This window comes from Mobula hypostoma, chromosome 9, assembly GCF_963921235.1.
Source record: "Mobula hypostoma chromosome 9, sMobHyp1.1, whole genome shotgun sequence".
In the NCBI taxonomy this organism is placed as follows: Eukaryota; Metazoa; Chordata; class Chondrichthyes; order Myliobatiformes; family Myliobatidae; genus Mobula; species Mobula hypostoma.
This window is the reverse complement of record NC_086105.1, coordinates 52,692,754-52,708,677: the sequence shown is the minus strand read 5'-3', so window position 1 is coordinate 52,708,677 and position 15,924 is coordinate 52,692,754. Positions and strand designations below refer to the sequence as shown.

Below are 15,924 nucleotides of genomic sequence, written 5' to 3'. Positions count from 1 at the left end.
ACAAGGAATATGGTTCATTCTTTAAACCAATGACATCAATATTTTCCTCTCCCTCCACATACATTGTAAAACTAATTAAAGGTATAACAAAACCATAATAATAAGTTGCTTTAAAAGTTTACATTTGTGATGTCTTTAAGCACTTGACAGTGTCTACTCAAGAGAACATGTCTTGGAATTAGAGCCTTTTGGGTAATAATGATGCCATATCAGTTATAAAACTGAGTGTATGGGATGCAAATTTCTATGAGCACTGGTCTTAATGTGCCTGTTTTGTCTTAATCCCCAGCTCTGACTGAGTTCACGGAGGCAGATGAGTTGATTGCTAACATGGCGATAGGACAGAATGCCTTCCTTTTCCTCACTGAAGCTGTGGTGGGAGCTGAGGGTTTGTACTTGGATGAGTTCTATATCCGCAGGATTCACAACCTTGTTGCAGACTTTTTGACACTCATGCCAATGAAGGTGAGTTGGAGAGGCAATGGACAAACAAACATGTTGTGATTCTGAGTTTGTATCCCTGTTTGTGCTGTTCACTGCAAAGGACAAATTAGTCCTTCATACTTTAGAAAGCTGTGGTTGCATTCGTCCAAGTCCAAGTAAAATATGTATACTTTTTGACTCCTTTTACATGACCTTGCACAGAAACACAAGTAGAGGACACAAATTCACTGATATTACTTCCTTATCTGGCAACATTATTATCTCCTTCATCTTGCATCTTGATCAGCACTTAGAAGAATTGTTTTTTTACCTTGAAGCTTGTGGCAAAACGCCAGGGACAGGCCACCCTGTCTGTGCAATTTATCACTTGGCTGAAGAGATTTCTGATTGCACTGGCATAGCCAAACTGTTAATGTCCCGAGTACCCATATGATAAACTTCTGTGCTAAAGTCATTATGAATAAAACTGTTCTTTAATTTCAGTCTTCTTTTCCAAGAGGTGTCATGAGAAATGGTAAAATTTTGATTGTGCTGTCTGCTGAGCGCTGGCATTCCAAACCGTGTTAACTAGTGGGAATAAACCAACCCACAAATCCTTTCCTTGTGATTCCATTCTGTGAGGTTAAATGAACAGCAAGGTCAAATGAATCAACATTTTGCTGGTTGATCTGGTTGCACAGCCACCTTCAGTCATTCTCAGTGATCACTGATGACTTGTTCACTAGCGCTTGTGAGTGTGGGCCCTTTTATCAATGCTGCTGTTCGACCCAGAGATATGTCCACCATGTTTTACTTTACCATAATATTTAATTGATTTTGAGGTACTCTTTTTGTTCATGCTTAAAAGGCTTTTTAGTTGGAAATGTCTGTTAGGAATTAAAAAGAGTAGACTAAATAGGTTCCATGAATGAAGCACGTCATGATGACATCTAATGTTATAACAAATTAGCCAGCATGTTCATCATTTTAATTAAACACAGTGGGGAGATGTGTTTGAGGAGAGTGGAAGTTCTTGGAATGCATTTAGATGTGTACACTTAGTGAAGCTTCAAAAACTGTTAGAACGCATGAATTGCGCTAGCTGGAAACCAGTTGTTTTTCTTAGTTAGCAGCTATTTTGCATTTGTCAATCCACGTAACGTGTTAGAAGGAGGTTCAGAATAACTGCCATTTAAATTGTGGATTATAATTATGCAAGATGTTTTCTTTTATCTTCCTGCTTACAGACTTGGGAGAAAAGTCTGTAGTGCAGCAAAAAGAGAGAATGAGCAAAATTACATTAACTCATCACATTACTTGCTAAGAATGTAACCTGGCACCCAGCTACATTTGCAGCTCCTTATTCATAGATCAGAGGGACTTCAGCAGAGTAGGTTCTTGTCCTCTGGCATTGTTGCCAACATCAGTTGCACCTCAGAATTACATTTTCCTAAGTACTTTAAAATGTCTCGTCATTTTAACCATGAACCATGAAACAATTCACTCTCAGTCAACTTGAGCTATTGGTGCTGGGTCTGCATGACCCCATCAAATCCATTGCACCGGTGAGCTCACTTCGGCCAACTCTGGCAGACACTCATAGTCTATGATGCATAAAAATGTCCTACCTTTACCCTTGTGGTTCGAATAATAATGATAAATGTTCATTTCCCCTTCGTATGTTGGTTGAAGTCACATGACAGTGTGCTTATAGAACTAGTGCACTGTAATGCAAGGGTATTGCATTAATCAAATTTAATAGTACAAGAAGAATCAAGGAAAGTGAACTCAAAACTCTGAATGGTAGGGATAAGCTAGTTGTTGGACTGTGGATGTTTAACCTAACTCCTAATATCTTGGATGGACGTTCTCGCTTGTCTCTGCTATCTTTGCTGAGCTACATTACCTCTGGTTTTGAAGTTCCCATCTCAGTCTTAAAAGCTTTCTGTATGTTTCCCTTCCCTATCGGTTCAGTTTTCTTTAGTCCCTTTCTGAGATTACAGAAGACTTGATAGATGAACACTGCTCCATCGGTTTAGTATGACTGAAAATGGCCTAAAAGGAGGTGTGATGAATAAGCTGCCATCTTTGTGATCTTCCCTCCTGGCCCACAGGTTAAACAGCTGCGGAACCGTGCAGACGAGGATGCCCGAATCATCCACATGAGCCTGCAGATGGGCACTGAGCCACCTTCCACCCTGCGGCGTGACCTCGAGCACCTGATGCTACTGGTGAGATCAATCTCCTGTCTGTTCCCTTAGTGTTTAAAATGTGCACTTCAACAACATCATCTTGTGTTTATGTAACATTTTTATATATGATGTGAAGGATTGTCAATATAATTTGAATGCTCCTGCAGTATCTTGAGGGAAAGGAGGATTGGTGAAGAAAAAAGAGGCATAATTTAAATTTCCAAAAAAGAATGTCCTTGGTCTGCAGTCCATAATTTGATGTCTTCATTGATATAAACTCAGTGGCCACCTTATTAGGTACACATATACACATGCTTGTTAATGCAAATATCTAATCAACCAATCGTAAGGCAGCAACTTTTTTTTAAATGCATAAAAACAAGTAGACATGGTCAAGAGGTTCAGTTGTTGGTGCCAGATGGGGTGGTTTGAGTATCTTAGAAACTGCTGGTCTCGTGGGATTTTTACACACAACAGTCTCTAGGGTTTACACGGAATGGTGCAAAGAAACAAAAAAAAACATCCAGTCAGTGTTAGTTATGTGAGCAAGAATACCTTGTTAATGAGAGAGGTCAGAGGAGAATAGCCAGACTGGTTTAAGCTGATAGAAAGGTAACAGTAACTCAAATAGCCACACATTACAACAGGGGTGTGCACCACTGAGTGTATCTGAGCCCAAATACCAAAGCAAAGTATTTTGAATTCAAGAAAACTAAAGCAAAAGCAGAAAATGATGTAAATACTTAACAGGTTGAACAGCATTTTGTGGACAAAGAAACTAAGTCAGTCATTCAAACACAACTATAAAACAATGGAGAATAACAGACGTGCAGGAAGTGTGGTGGAGGTGAGTGAAGTTCGGAGAGAGGAGAGAATACCAGGGATGATTTGTGACAGGACAGAAAGAGAGGGAAGTTGTATGGGGAAAGGATGCTCTGTAAGTTAACAAAAGCCTACAGGAAGCCGTTGGTGCAAAACTGTATTGGTTTCTGCCGTTGTTTTGGATCTATCAGCTGCGTGGAGAGTACTGCATAGGCAACAGCTTGCTCTCCATATCATACTGTCATGGCTTGCGTATCACATAACTAGCACATGGCACCCATTGTTAACCCTGACCAACGGAAGGTCTCAGTCCCTCCAGCATACAAGAACTGAAAATATAAGAATGGGCCGCTCCATTACCCAATAAGATTGTGATTGGCCTGACTCTAACCTCTGCCTTAGATTCCCAAAGACTCTTTTGAGGGGAAGAGTTACAGTGAATCACGACCCTCTGAGAGAAAAGATGACACATCAGTGTTGAAAATGGGCAACTCCTTGTTTCTAAACAGTGATCCCACACAGTAAGAAGCATCTTTCTCCCAAATTCCAGTAAATGCTGGCCAACCTTTCCTCAAAGGACAACTTGTCCATTGCGTGTATTACAAACGTTTGTAGATTACTTAGATTCTGAACTGCTTATAAGGCATTAACCCATCCTTCCATAGGGGACAAATAATGTACATGATACTCCAGATGTAGTCTGTAAATCCCTGTATAAATGAAGCATAATCTCTCTATATTCAACTAAAATCCCCCTCACAATAAACGATAAAATTCTGCCAGCTTTCCCCTGTTCTGAACATTATTTACTTCCTTCCACTGTGCAATTTGTTTTTTTTTCTGCACATTGGGTCTTTTTAATGGGTTCTATTTGGATTTGTTTGTTTTGTAGCTACCTGCAAGAAGATGAATCTCAAGGTTGTATAGTGTATACATACTTTGATAATAAATGTACTTTGAACTTTGATTATCTTTGGTAGCTGCATACCAGCCGTATCCCCAGATCCCTCTGCATTTCAAAGCTCTACAATCTCTCATTACTTATATAATGCTTTTTAAAAACAATTCCAAATTAAATGGACAATTTCATATATTTCCAGGGTAAACCTCAGTGCCAGATTTTCACCCGCTAACTTAATCAGTATTCTTAATCTTTATCCTTCTTGTGACCTCTTCATGATTTACTTTGCTGGAAATTGCTTACTTAAAGTCATTGAGGTAATTTGGAAAGAATTATGGATATACTTGTTATCTGAATCTGTAGAACACCAATGTGGAGGCTGGGAGAATATGATAAGCTTTCTCAGAAGAAGCTGTGGCTTTTCTCTGTGGAGCAAAGGAAGATGAGAAGTGGCTTGACAGAGATGTGTATGATGATAAGAGGCCTAGAGTGGACAGCTAGCATCTTTTCCCCTGGCAGCAATGGCTAATATAAGAGGACATCATTTTAAGGTGATTGGGGGTGATTTCAGAAGTGGTGTTTTTTTTTTACAAAGAGAGTGGTAACACACTGCAGGAGCTGGTGGTTGAGGCAGATACATTAGGAGCATTTAAGAGATGTGCATGGATGAATGAAACATGTCACACTATGCAGGAGGGAGCATTCAGATTGATCTTGGAGTAGTTTAAAAGGTTAGCACATCATTTTGGGCTGAAGGGCCTGTTCTGTGCTGTACTTATCGATGTTCCACATTATAAGAGGTGCTGTTGCTTGTGCTCACAGTGAACTTTATTGGAACAATATATGAGGCTGAGGATTTGCAGGTTACAGTGGAGGAAACAGGACTGAGGGAAATACTCATTAGACGTGGCACTTGATGGGACAAATTAAAGTTCAGGTGCCCAATCTGCAGTTGCTTTGGAAGGTGAGTGAGCATTTCTGAAGATGGAAGAATGGCCCAGGTTCACATCAGAGGGAATGTATTCTCCAGCAGCTGAAAGTTGAACTAAGGAAGAGAAATGTGGTGCTGACTGCCAGTGTTAAAAATTGCAGAAGACCCCTATGATGTGGAGGAAGGTAGGATAGACAACGGATATCTTAGTCTTGTTCTGGCTGTGAGTCAGCATGTAGGAGGTGGGTTGATGTGGACTGCTGAGGACATACAGTGGCAGAAATAGGTTACTACAGGTTGAATGCTGGATTCTTTAAATTGTTCAGAACCAGTTTGTTTGCACACAGTCAAATCCTCCAAATTTTTAGCTTTGCCAGTTGTGAAACAATACCAGTGAAGTTGATGCTGTCCATTTTAAGTGCTTACACTTGAAGTATTCATGCCCAAGTTGATACTTGTATAGTTTCAAGAAATGAATTATTCCAGAGATGACCATTCTCCTTTTGATAGATTGGGGAGTTGTACCTGAAAGATCCTTTCCAACTTGAACTCGCCCTTGAATATTGGTGTCCTTCTGAACCACTGCAAGCCACAGCCACAACTGGTTCCTTCTCAGGTTTGACCCACCATAGACCGCCACAACGTCAGGTATGTCAAACAAATTGCACAATTGATCTGTGATAAATATTCAGTAATATGGATTGAAGGAGTTAATGGAGCTGAGGTAAAGATCAGCCATCAAATGATGGAACGGCCCTGCTCACTCTACTCTATTGACTGAGGAATGTGGTTCAGCTTTACTTTGTTAATAGCCTTTCTACAATGACTGATTGATGTTGTGTCAGCTCTCTTTCAGCCTCTCTGTGCTTATTTAATATTGCACTGTGATTGAAAATTTGTAATGATTGTGCCCATCAACATTATGAAGCACATAATTAATACTTGACATATTTTCTTGCATTTCAAGAAAGTAAATGCAAATCTTAACTTGAGTTATAAACTTGAAATAACAAAGTACTGAAATGTTTCTTTTAATTTCATGCAGGTTGTTCTGTCTAAATTTGTGAGGCAGATGGGCGATATGCTGCCCCCATCTCTCTACCTACCTTACCTTAAGATGCTCCGTGGACTGGCCAATGGGCCACATTGTGCACACTACTGCTTCAGTCTACTCAAAGTCAATGGCAGCAGTCATGGTAAGCTTTGTCTGCACAAATTGTTACTGTTATAATATTGAGTGTTAGACAAGTGGGAGACCTGACAGGAAATCAGTAGAAAATCCGTCAAAGGTGTTCCTGTTATTTGACAGTGAAGAATAGTGTGATCTAAAGGCAAGTTAGAAATTTAAGGCTGTGCTGTGCATACCTCTTTTGAGCAAGTGCTGTACTATCCATTATTGTACAACCTATTCCATTAACCTGAAAACATTTCCACTTTGGCAATTTAATATTGACATTGCTTTTGTCCTTATTCATGTTTTGTCTTTATTTCTATCAGTTTTTTCCAACTTCTCATCAAAGCTTAAAGTTCAATATAATTTGTTTATATCAAAGTACGTGTATGTCACCATAAACTCCCTTGAGATACATTTTCTTGCAGGCGTTCGCAATAGAATAAAGAAATACAACAGCATCAATCAAAAACTATACGCAAGGACTGTAAACAACCAGTGTGCAAAAGAGGACAACCTGCATATGCACAAAAAAAATACTAGGAACATGAATTGTAGAGAAAAATAAATTTTGCAGATGCTGGAAATCCAGAGTAACACACACAAAATGCTGGAGGAACTCAAAAGGTCAGGTAGCATCCATAGGGAGGAATAAAGAGTAAATGTTTCTGGCCAAGACCCTTCTTCAGGACTGGAAAGGAAGGGAGAAGAAGCCAGACTAAGAAGATGGGGGGAGGGGAAGGAGCCCAAGCTGGCATGTAATAGGTGAGGCCAGGTGAGGGGGTATGGTGGATGGGTCGGGGAGAGGGGATGAAGTGAGAAGCTGGGAGGTGATGGGTGGAAAAGATAAAGGATTGAAGAAGAAGGAATTTGATAGGAGAGGAGAGAGGACCATGGGAGAAAAAGGAGGTGGAGGGGCACCAGGGGGATGTGATAGGCAGGTGAACAGAAGAGAAGAGGTAAAAGGGGGGAGTCAGAGTGGGGATTGGAAGAAGTCCGTGAAAATGAGTCCATAGTTTGTGGAATCAGTTCACCTTTGAGGTGAGTGAAGTTATCCACACTGGTTCAGGAGCCTGAGGGTGAAGGGTAATAACTGTGTGGGACTTGAGACTCTTGTACCATCTTCCCGATAGCAGCAGCAAGAAGAGAGTTTGGCCTGGATGCTGGGATCCTTAATGATGGATGCTGCTTTCTAATCTGCGATTACAAGGTTTAGCCTTCCACTTATCCGAATAGTAATGTGACGTCGACACTGCTCTAGTGTTCTGGCTCTTTCCTCGTATTTAAAGGTGATTGGAAGATTGTGCTCTGCAATTTTCACCCTTTTAGTTACAGTATCTCCTATACTAGCAGACTCCTACTTGATAAGTAAGGGTCAATCAGTCTAATGTGCTTAGTTTAAAAAAAAACGTACTGGTGGCACGATCACTTTTCACCTGGAAAAGCATGGGTTAATAAGGGCAAACTGGTGTTAGTTTGCTCATAGTGAATCATCAGTGTGATTTCTCTGCTATATTAACTGAAGGTGCAGGAAATGATTATGATGAGAATATCTATAGATTTCCAGAGGGCAATTGATAATGTACATTTAAAATAGAAGAGTATGAAGTTAAAGCAGGATGATATGGTAGACATGAGACTAGGGTAGAAGTTCCTTCGCCATTTTGTGTGTGTTGCTATGGTGAAAGATTTTTTTATATTTTGTAAATATAAAGTGGTGTCTCCCAGGGGTTCGATCCATCATGTTTTTGTATATGAATGATGCTTTAAAAATGACTAGGGCTTTGCTGTTTTTGGGAATGCAGTAAATAGTGAGCAGTTCAGGAGGATGAAAAGGAAAAGGTCAGGCACTTGACAAATGCAACTTAACATAGATAAATGAGATTGTGCACTTTGACAGAGGTGGTGAGGCAAAGCAGTGCAATCCAAATGGGATACGAGAGCAAAATGGTCTAGGAGTAGATTGATAAGGTGATAATACAAAAGCTGCAGCTGCTGGCCATCTTAAAATATAAAATTGTAGGAAAACTCCACATATCAGGAAAAAGAAACCGGGTTAATATTTCAGGTCTAAGACAGTCTATCAGAGTATTGTTGACTGATATTGTTGATTAAGAAGTAGTAATCACTTTAATTGTAAAGAAATAATCACTTTAAATAAAGATTTAAATAAAGATTATAAAGAAATAATCACTTTAAATAAAGATTTATCAGGGTCATACCAGTGTGGGAGACTTAAATAATATGATTGGACTGAAAAAGTTGTGATTATTCTTCAAGTTTATGCTTCTTCACATTAGGAAGATTAAGGCAAGGATAATAGAGAAAGTAATAGGGATACATGGTTCTAACATATTGTACCATATATCTGCTAGTCAGAAATCTCAGTGGTTCAGCATCTCTGCCTGATGGTGCTCCCTTTCCACTGGGATCCTGGTTCCCACACTCCCTTTCACATGCCAGAGCCCCAGTTCCTGTGCTCCCCTTCCTACCCCCAGGACCTCCATTCCTTTTCAACTTGCCTGGGTCACCAGGAAGTTTATTATCATTCTGTGAATCAAAAGGTTGCTATGCTATTAATTGAAATAACATCCAGTCATCTGATAGATCTGCCTAACCAGTGGCACCGAAATTCCCAGGTGTGCGACATTATTGGAGTTTCACTACAGTTAGATGCCATAGAAATTTGCAACAGGTGATGTTCTTGAAGAGGTATAATTTGTAGGATTATTACTAAAATAGACAGCTCATTGAAAGAGCCATTTGGGTTCCTCTTTTCTGTATCATTCAATGATTATGCATTTGATGTTTCAAGTATTTAATTGCACTGGAGCATCAGTAATTGATGTGATAACTATACTGCGGCTGGAGAGTCTGTTGACATTCACCTTGTAGGATCACAGATGGCAATTGTACTGAGGTCAAGTCTATGGAAATATAGCACTCTAAATCACAGATGGATATCATAAGAAAGGAGATATACGACTATAAGATATAGAAGCAGATGTAGGCCAATCAGCCCATTGAGTCTGCTCCGCCATTCTATAATGGCTGATATATTATTCCTCTCAACTCCATTCTCTTGCCTTCGCCAAAAACCTTTAGCGTCCTTATTAATCCTGTCAACCTTGGCTTTAAACTCACCCAGCTAACTGTGACAATGAATTCCACAGACTTACTATCCTTTGGCTAAAGAAATTCTTCCTCATTTCTGTCCTAAAGGGCCATCCTTCTATCCTGAGGTTGTGCCCTCTGGTCCTACACTCCCCTACTATGGGAGACATCTTCTCCATGTCCACTCAATCTGGGTCTTTCAATATTCAATAAATCTCAATGAGATCCTTCCCTCATTCTTCTAAAATGCTCCTCATATGTTAATTCCCAGGATCATTCTTGTGAACCTTCTCTGGACCCTCTCCAATGCCACCACATCCTTACTTAAATAAGGGGCCCAAAACTGTTTATAATACTCCAAGTGCAGTCTGACCAATCCCTTGGAAAGCCTTAGCATTACATCCATGCTTTTGTTAAGGCTTGTGGAATGAGGATAAAAAAAAGTACTGATGATTTCAGTGGTTTTCATTAACTGATAGGACAATTGGTGTGCATTGTTTCTTGCAGTGGAGAATATCCAGGTGGTTGGAGGCAACCCAGTGTCATGGGAACATTTCTTCCATTCACTGATGTTGTACCACGAGCATTTACGGAGAGATATCCCAAGCACAGACACCATACAGTACAGGCAGATGCCGCTGAGGGGCATTACACAGCGAGAGATGGATGGCCTCATCGCCTTCTTGCAACTTACTGCCACAACCGTCAGTTGGGTAAAGTATTCTTGAATAAACTCCACAGATGCAACTCTTAGTAGGTTCGAAGGTGAAGTTTCATCCCTCTATTTGTTTTGTGGAGAGTTACTCTCTTGTGGTAGAGGGAATAAGAACTTCAGTGACTAACCTCACTTCATGAGGTGTGAATATATAAGCTGCATCTAACCTCCTATCACTGTTCTAAGCTTGGAATAGATTTGGGTTTAAATTTTGAGCATTTCTGATCGGTTTGGCTCAGCTTCTGTGGGTGAACTGGCCAAGGTTTACTGGGAGATGCACTATTTTTCACTTGTGTATTCCTGTTGGAGTGTCGACCAGGTGAAGACATTACTGTGGTGCCAATGACAATGTTGTTAATGTACCATCAGAAGTAAGTAAATTAAGTTGGAATAAATTCTTCTCAGCTAGATTCTCCACTTCGTTTTTCATCCTTTACTTTCACATTAACTTAGCGCCTTTTATTTTTGTGATCGGCGTACTTAGCTCTCTACTTGGTGTTCTATCTATCTATTTTGAACAAAAAACAAGTTCTGTAGTTAGTTGTTTTACTGTGCCTTACGGTTGACTCAGCCATTCAAGGTGGACCTTCAAATTGCTGTGAAGCACTTTCATGGTCAACTGAAGGTTCTGTTTGACAGAATCTGCAGATCACTCACTGTTAAGTTGACCCCTTTCAGTGCTGCCAGACTACGTTAACCTGTAAAATGCACTGCCTTTAATATATTCCATTCATGAATTAAATAAAACTGACAAATACTGTCTCTCAGTATTAGCACTTAACGAGGTAATCTATTTTAAACCTTCGCCTTTGCTTCCATTTTCAGCTGTGTTTTCCTCTGAGCTTTTGGGGTACAGAATAGTGATTTTTTAAAAAAAAAACATAAAACTCTGAAGAGCCACAACATTAATGGTCCATGAATTCAGATTATAAAATATGTCATAAGGTCCAATGGTATGCTAGCCTATAAATCAGGAGGACTAGAATACAAAGCCATGGTTAGACCACACCTGGAGTGTGGTGAACATTAATCAGAGAAGATTGAACTGTCCTTTTGTTTTGGCAGGTTGGACAGTCTGCAGCTAGGGAGTGTATACTCAAGCTTAGAACCAGAACTTCAGGATTGAGGTTAGGAAATAGTTGCATGTGCAAAAGGATGAAACTCCTTTCACCAGCAGTCGATCATGACAATTGTAGCTCTTAAATCTAAGGAACGTGGCACAGATATAGTTGCAGACTTGTTTACATGTTTGTCATGATCGCATTGAATGCTTGGCTAGCTTGAAAGGCATATCTTAGTTCATATGATTGCAACAAATTAACTTAAATTGAGCAGCGTATAATGCTTGTTGGCAGTTGTGTGTTTTTTCCAGTCAGCTGGGGTGCTTAGTCATTTTTGAGTTGCCTTGTCTTAACCATAGGTGGATGAGATTTCCAAACAGTGCAAGAAGACTGAAGCACATCACACCTGCACCTATAACTTAAAAGGGAGCTGATTGGTTCCAGATCCCACCTTTTGCTACATAGCCCTGCAAGCCTTTATTTTTCCAAAAGTTCTACAACTGCCAATTCTGCTTGGAGTAGTGAAAATTATCCAGTCTTCCTGATTGTTTATTTTTCCATGGATTAACTAGAACTACAAAAGGTGCAAAATGTAAGTGAGAGAAACAAATTGGCCAGCATGACCATACTTCCAGATTTGCTGGTGAGGCAGACTAGGTGGGATTGTGAGTAAATGGCAATGGAAAAAGGTGTTAAGAGGATACAGACAAGCTAAGTGTGTAATTAAGAACATAGATAAAGTAACGTGGAAAATTGAGGTGCCCAGAACAATATCTTTGAAAATGGTGACAGATTGGGAAATGTTGATGTTCAGAGGGACGTTGGTACTCTCAAACACAAATTATTGACTGATCTGGCCGTGGACTCAGCTCCACCTGCTTGCCTTTTCCTCATAGACCTTACTTCCCCTGCTATGTAAAAATCTACCTAATTACACTTTAAATGTACTTAATGAGGTAGCCTCTATTGCTTCCTTGGCTAGAGAATTCCATATATTTGGTACTCTCTAGAAAAACAGTTTCTCCTCATCTCTGTCCTAAATCTATTCCCCGAATCTTGAGGCTATGTCCCCTAGTTCTAGTTTCACTTGTGCATGGAAACAATTTTCCTACCTTTATCTTGCCTACCCCTTTCATAATTTTATGTTTCTAGATGATCACATCTCATTCTGCTGAACTTATTGAATATAGTCTCAGGCAATTCAATCTCTCCTCATTGGTAACCCTTTTATCTCTAGGATCAACCTGGTGAACCTTCTCTGCACCACCTCCAAGCCCATATAGAGATCAGAACTGCATGCAGTACTCTTGGTGCGGTTTCACCTGTACTCTGTACAGATGCAGCATAACCTCCCTGCTCTTAGATTCATTTCCTCTACAATGAAGGCTAACATTTGCCGCCTTGATAACCTGTTGACCCTGCAAACCAACCTTTTGTGATTCATGTGGATGCACTCCCAAATCTCTCTGCACAACAGCATACTACAAACTTTCACCATTTAAATGATCTGATTTTCTATTGAACCAAATTAACCAACCAGTTGGATGCTTTTTTGCAATAAGTTCTCACAGAGAACCTGCAAGGTCCACACAGGCAGCATCGGAGGTCAAAATCAATGCTTGATAACTGGAGCTGCTGCCACAGGTTGTGTCACTATATTGCCCTCTCCAACTGACTGGCAGAACATGACTAGTACCTGCAAGATTGTGTGCTAATTAGATTCCAATGCTATCACAATAAGGTGAAGAAACCCTGAAGAGGATAGCAGAAACTTCCCAGTACTCATGTTCACTCATTTTACCTTACAGAGTGAGAATGCTCGTCTGGCTCTCTGTGAACACCCACAGTGGACTCCTGTTGTGGTAATGTTGGGTTTAATCCAGTGCAGTATCCCACCAGTGTTAAAGGCTGACATACTGAAGACACTGGCAGCATTTGGCAAATCACCAGAGATTGCTGCTTCTCTTTGGCAATCGTTAGAATACACACAGGTAGGTAAAACTTAAGGCGTTTCAGGTTTGGTAAAGTACACAGTGGAGTTGACTGGAAGGAGTATTATGAAGGTGAAATGAAAGTTCTCAGGAACAATAGTTCCTGCTGCTAAATGCTACACTGAAAGCTTTACTGAACAGGACTATGGTGCCTGCTGGTCTTGTGACATTCTATCTCTTGAAAATGAACAGCTAGTGGAAGGGACCTATGATGAACACGTGTTGTAAAACAGCTCAAAAGAGCTGGAATGGTAGAGGAATCAACGCTGATGACATAGAAAATCTGAGCTATAATGAGAACATCAACAGGGCTTGGCCAAGCAAGTTGTGGTGTCAATTGTGCACATTCTGACCTTGCCTTCAGAACCATTAATTTTTATTACTGTTCAATAATAACTGATGTATTCTTCAACAATGACACTTCTATCTTTCAGATTCTGCAGACAGTTAGAATCCCAAGCCAGAGACAAGACACCGGGATTGAGGTGAGCATCTGTTAAGTAAGGATCCGCACTGATTGTACAGGGGACCCAAGCTATGAAATGTGTGTGATTTGTGTTTCAAGGGTTTCTCATGTGGATGTTCTGGGATTTATCAGTTGGTGTCATGTCAGTAATAGAGGAGTTGATTCACTGGATGCTGTGACCGGCTGTGCGGAAAAGGGAGCTAAAGTATTGAGGAACTTAATGATCCATGGGTGGGATAAAAATTAGTGATTTCATGGAGAGGTTTCTCACTTTAAAATGTAAGTGCAAATAATGGAATTAATTTACTCTTCCATCGGAACATTTTCGTTGTACCACACAATTGTGTTTGTCAAATCACTCTGAATGAAGAGTGTCTTTAGAGTCTAAACCTGGACTCCCAACCTGGGGACCACAGACCCCTTAGTTAATGGTAGGGGTCCATGGCATACAAAGGTTGGGAACCCTCTGGTTTAGACCATCTCTTTCTGTAGATATTTTCAGCAATTCATTCAGACTTAGATTGCTTATGGTTGTTCATATTATTGTTGTAATTCTTCAATATTGGGAGCAATACAGGATGTGAAAAATAATAAAAAGGCATTTCAACTGCTTTGAATGTATTTTTGTTTGGTGGGGAATAGGTGAGGAATGAAGTTAGTAACTTTAGTTATCTTGTTTGCCAGCAATTGAAAAAGAAATCAACCAATAGTTGTGCAAATCAATTACTGCTATTAGATTTGGATTGCTTGGATCACGTTGTTTGGAACTGATTAATGTCTCATGCCCATTCCTTTACGCAAATCACACAGAGCTGTCTGTCATGACATTTGCTTCTGAAAATAAATGCTATTTTAAATTCTGTAAATGATTATCTTGATAAGATTGGAGCCAGTAAGGTTTATATATATATTTTTTTGCCCTGAAGTATTTTCATCATCTGGATTATACTTTGGGCAAATCTTTCTGAAGCTGCATTGATTTAATCTGGTCAAATGACTGTGATCCACAGCCATGAACAGAGTCCGTTATTTCAGAATCAGAATCAGGATCAGGTTCATTATCACTGGCATGTGCTGTGAAATTTGTTAACTTAGCAGCAGCAGTTCAATGCAATACATAATCTAGATAGATAGGTAGATAGATAGACATACTTTATTGATCCCGAGGGAAATTGGGTTTTGTTACAGTTGCAGAGATAAAAAAATAAATAAATAAAACACAATAAATAAACAAGTAAATCAATTATGTATATTGAATAGATTTTTAAAAATATGCAAAAAAACAGAAATACTGTATATTAAAAAAGTGAGGTCGTGTCCAAAGCTTCAATGTCCATTTAGGAATTGGATGGCAGAGGGGAAGAAGCTGTTCCTGAATTGCTGATAATTTTATTATAATTGTAATTTTGTTAAGGTTCAGGCCAAGTGATAAATTTTAGTGAAGAGCAATCAGCTCTACATTTTGACTTTGTTTAATAGTGCTATTTAGTCATTGCAGTATGTATTTGTGATAGATCAGATTCCCTTTCAATCAGCAACGGTTACATGATGAATTGATACATATTTCAATCACTTGGATACAGAGAAAATAAAAGAGCACATCAGATTTGTTGCGCAGTGCAATGGTTGGTGAATTTGAATCCACAGCAAACTTTGGGCCAGTGGCTGGTGACCGTGCACTGTTCTGCTCACAGGTCAGCACTTCGGTCTTGCGCTTGTGCATTGAAGATCACATGAAAATTGGAGATAGGCTGGGGTTGGATGTTAATGCATCTTTTTTTTCAATTTTTCCAGTGTATGGGAAAAATAGCACTTTAGTCATGCCTGGCATAATTATCACAATGTTTGAGCATGTTTGCCGACCCTTATTAAGAATGTAACTGGGCTGTTTGTTTATTTAGCTTCATCTTTGTCATTGATTTCCAGTAGCTTAACTACTCCCCTCCCCCCACCATTTTCAAATTTTCAATTATTTACGACTGTTTGCACTTCCTGAGATGGCTAAGGTAACCAGCCAGTCAGCCCCTGAGGTCAATTGGTATTACAGAGCTAGAAGAGGTAAGTGTGGGGGAAAAGTATGGGTGGCTGTATGGGTCAGGCAAATCCAGCTTTCAAATGACTTCTGTTGTGAGAACAG

General features: G+C 39.8%; 1 protein-coding gene across 1 annotated transcript in view; it reads left to right on the top strand.

Annotated features, from left to right (window-relative positions):
• nup205 (nucleoporin 205) overlaps window positions 1–15,924 on the top strand; it is a 136,842-nt gene that overhangs the window by 43,867 nt on the left and 77,051 nt on the right. Inside the window, exons 8-14 of the mRNA XM_063058283.1 lie at window positions 290–465; window positions 2,538–2,654; window positions 5,780–5,917; window positions 6,315–6,465; window positions 10,062–10,267; window positions 13,139–13,321; window positions 13,756–13,806. Coding sequence (XP_062914353.1) covers window positions 290–465; window positions 2,538–2,654; window positions 5,780–5,917; window positions 6,315–6,465; window positions 10,062–10,267; window positions 13,139–13,321; window positions 13,756–13,806 — 1,022 coding nt within the window. The remainder of the gene's footprint in view (window positions 1–289; window positions 466–2,537; window positions 2,655–5,779; window positions 5,918–6,314; window positions 6,466–10,061; window positions 10,268–13,138; window positions 13,322–13,755; window positions 13,807–15,924) is intronic.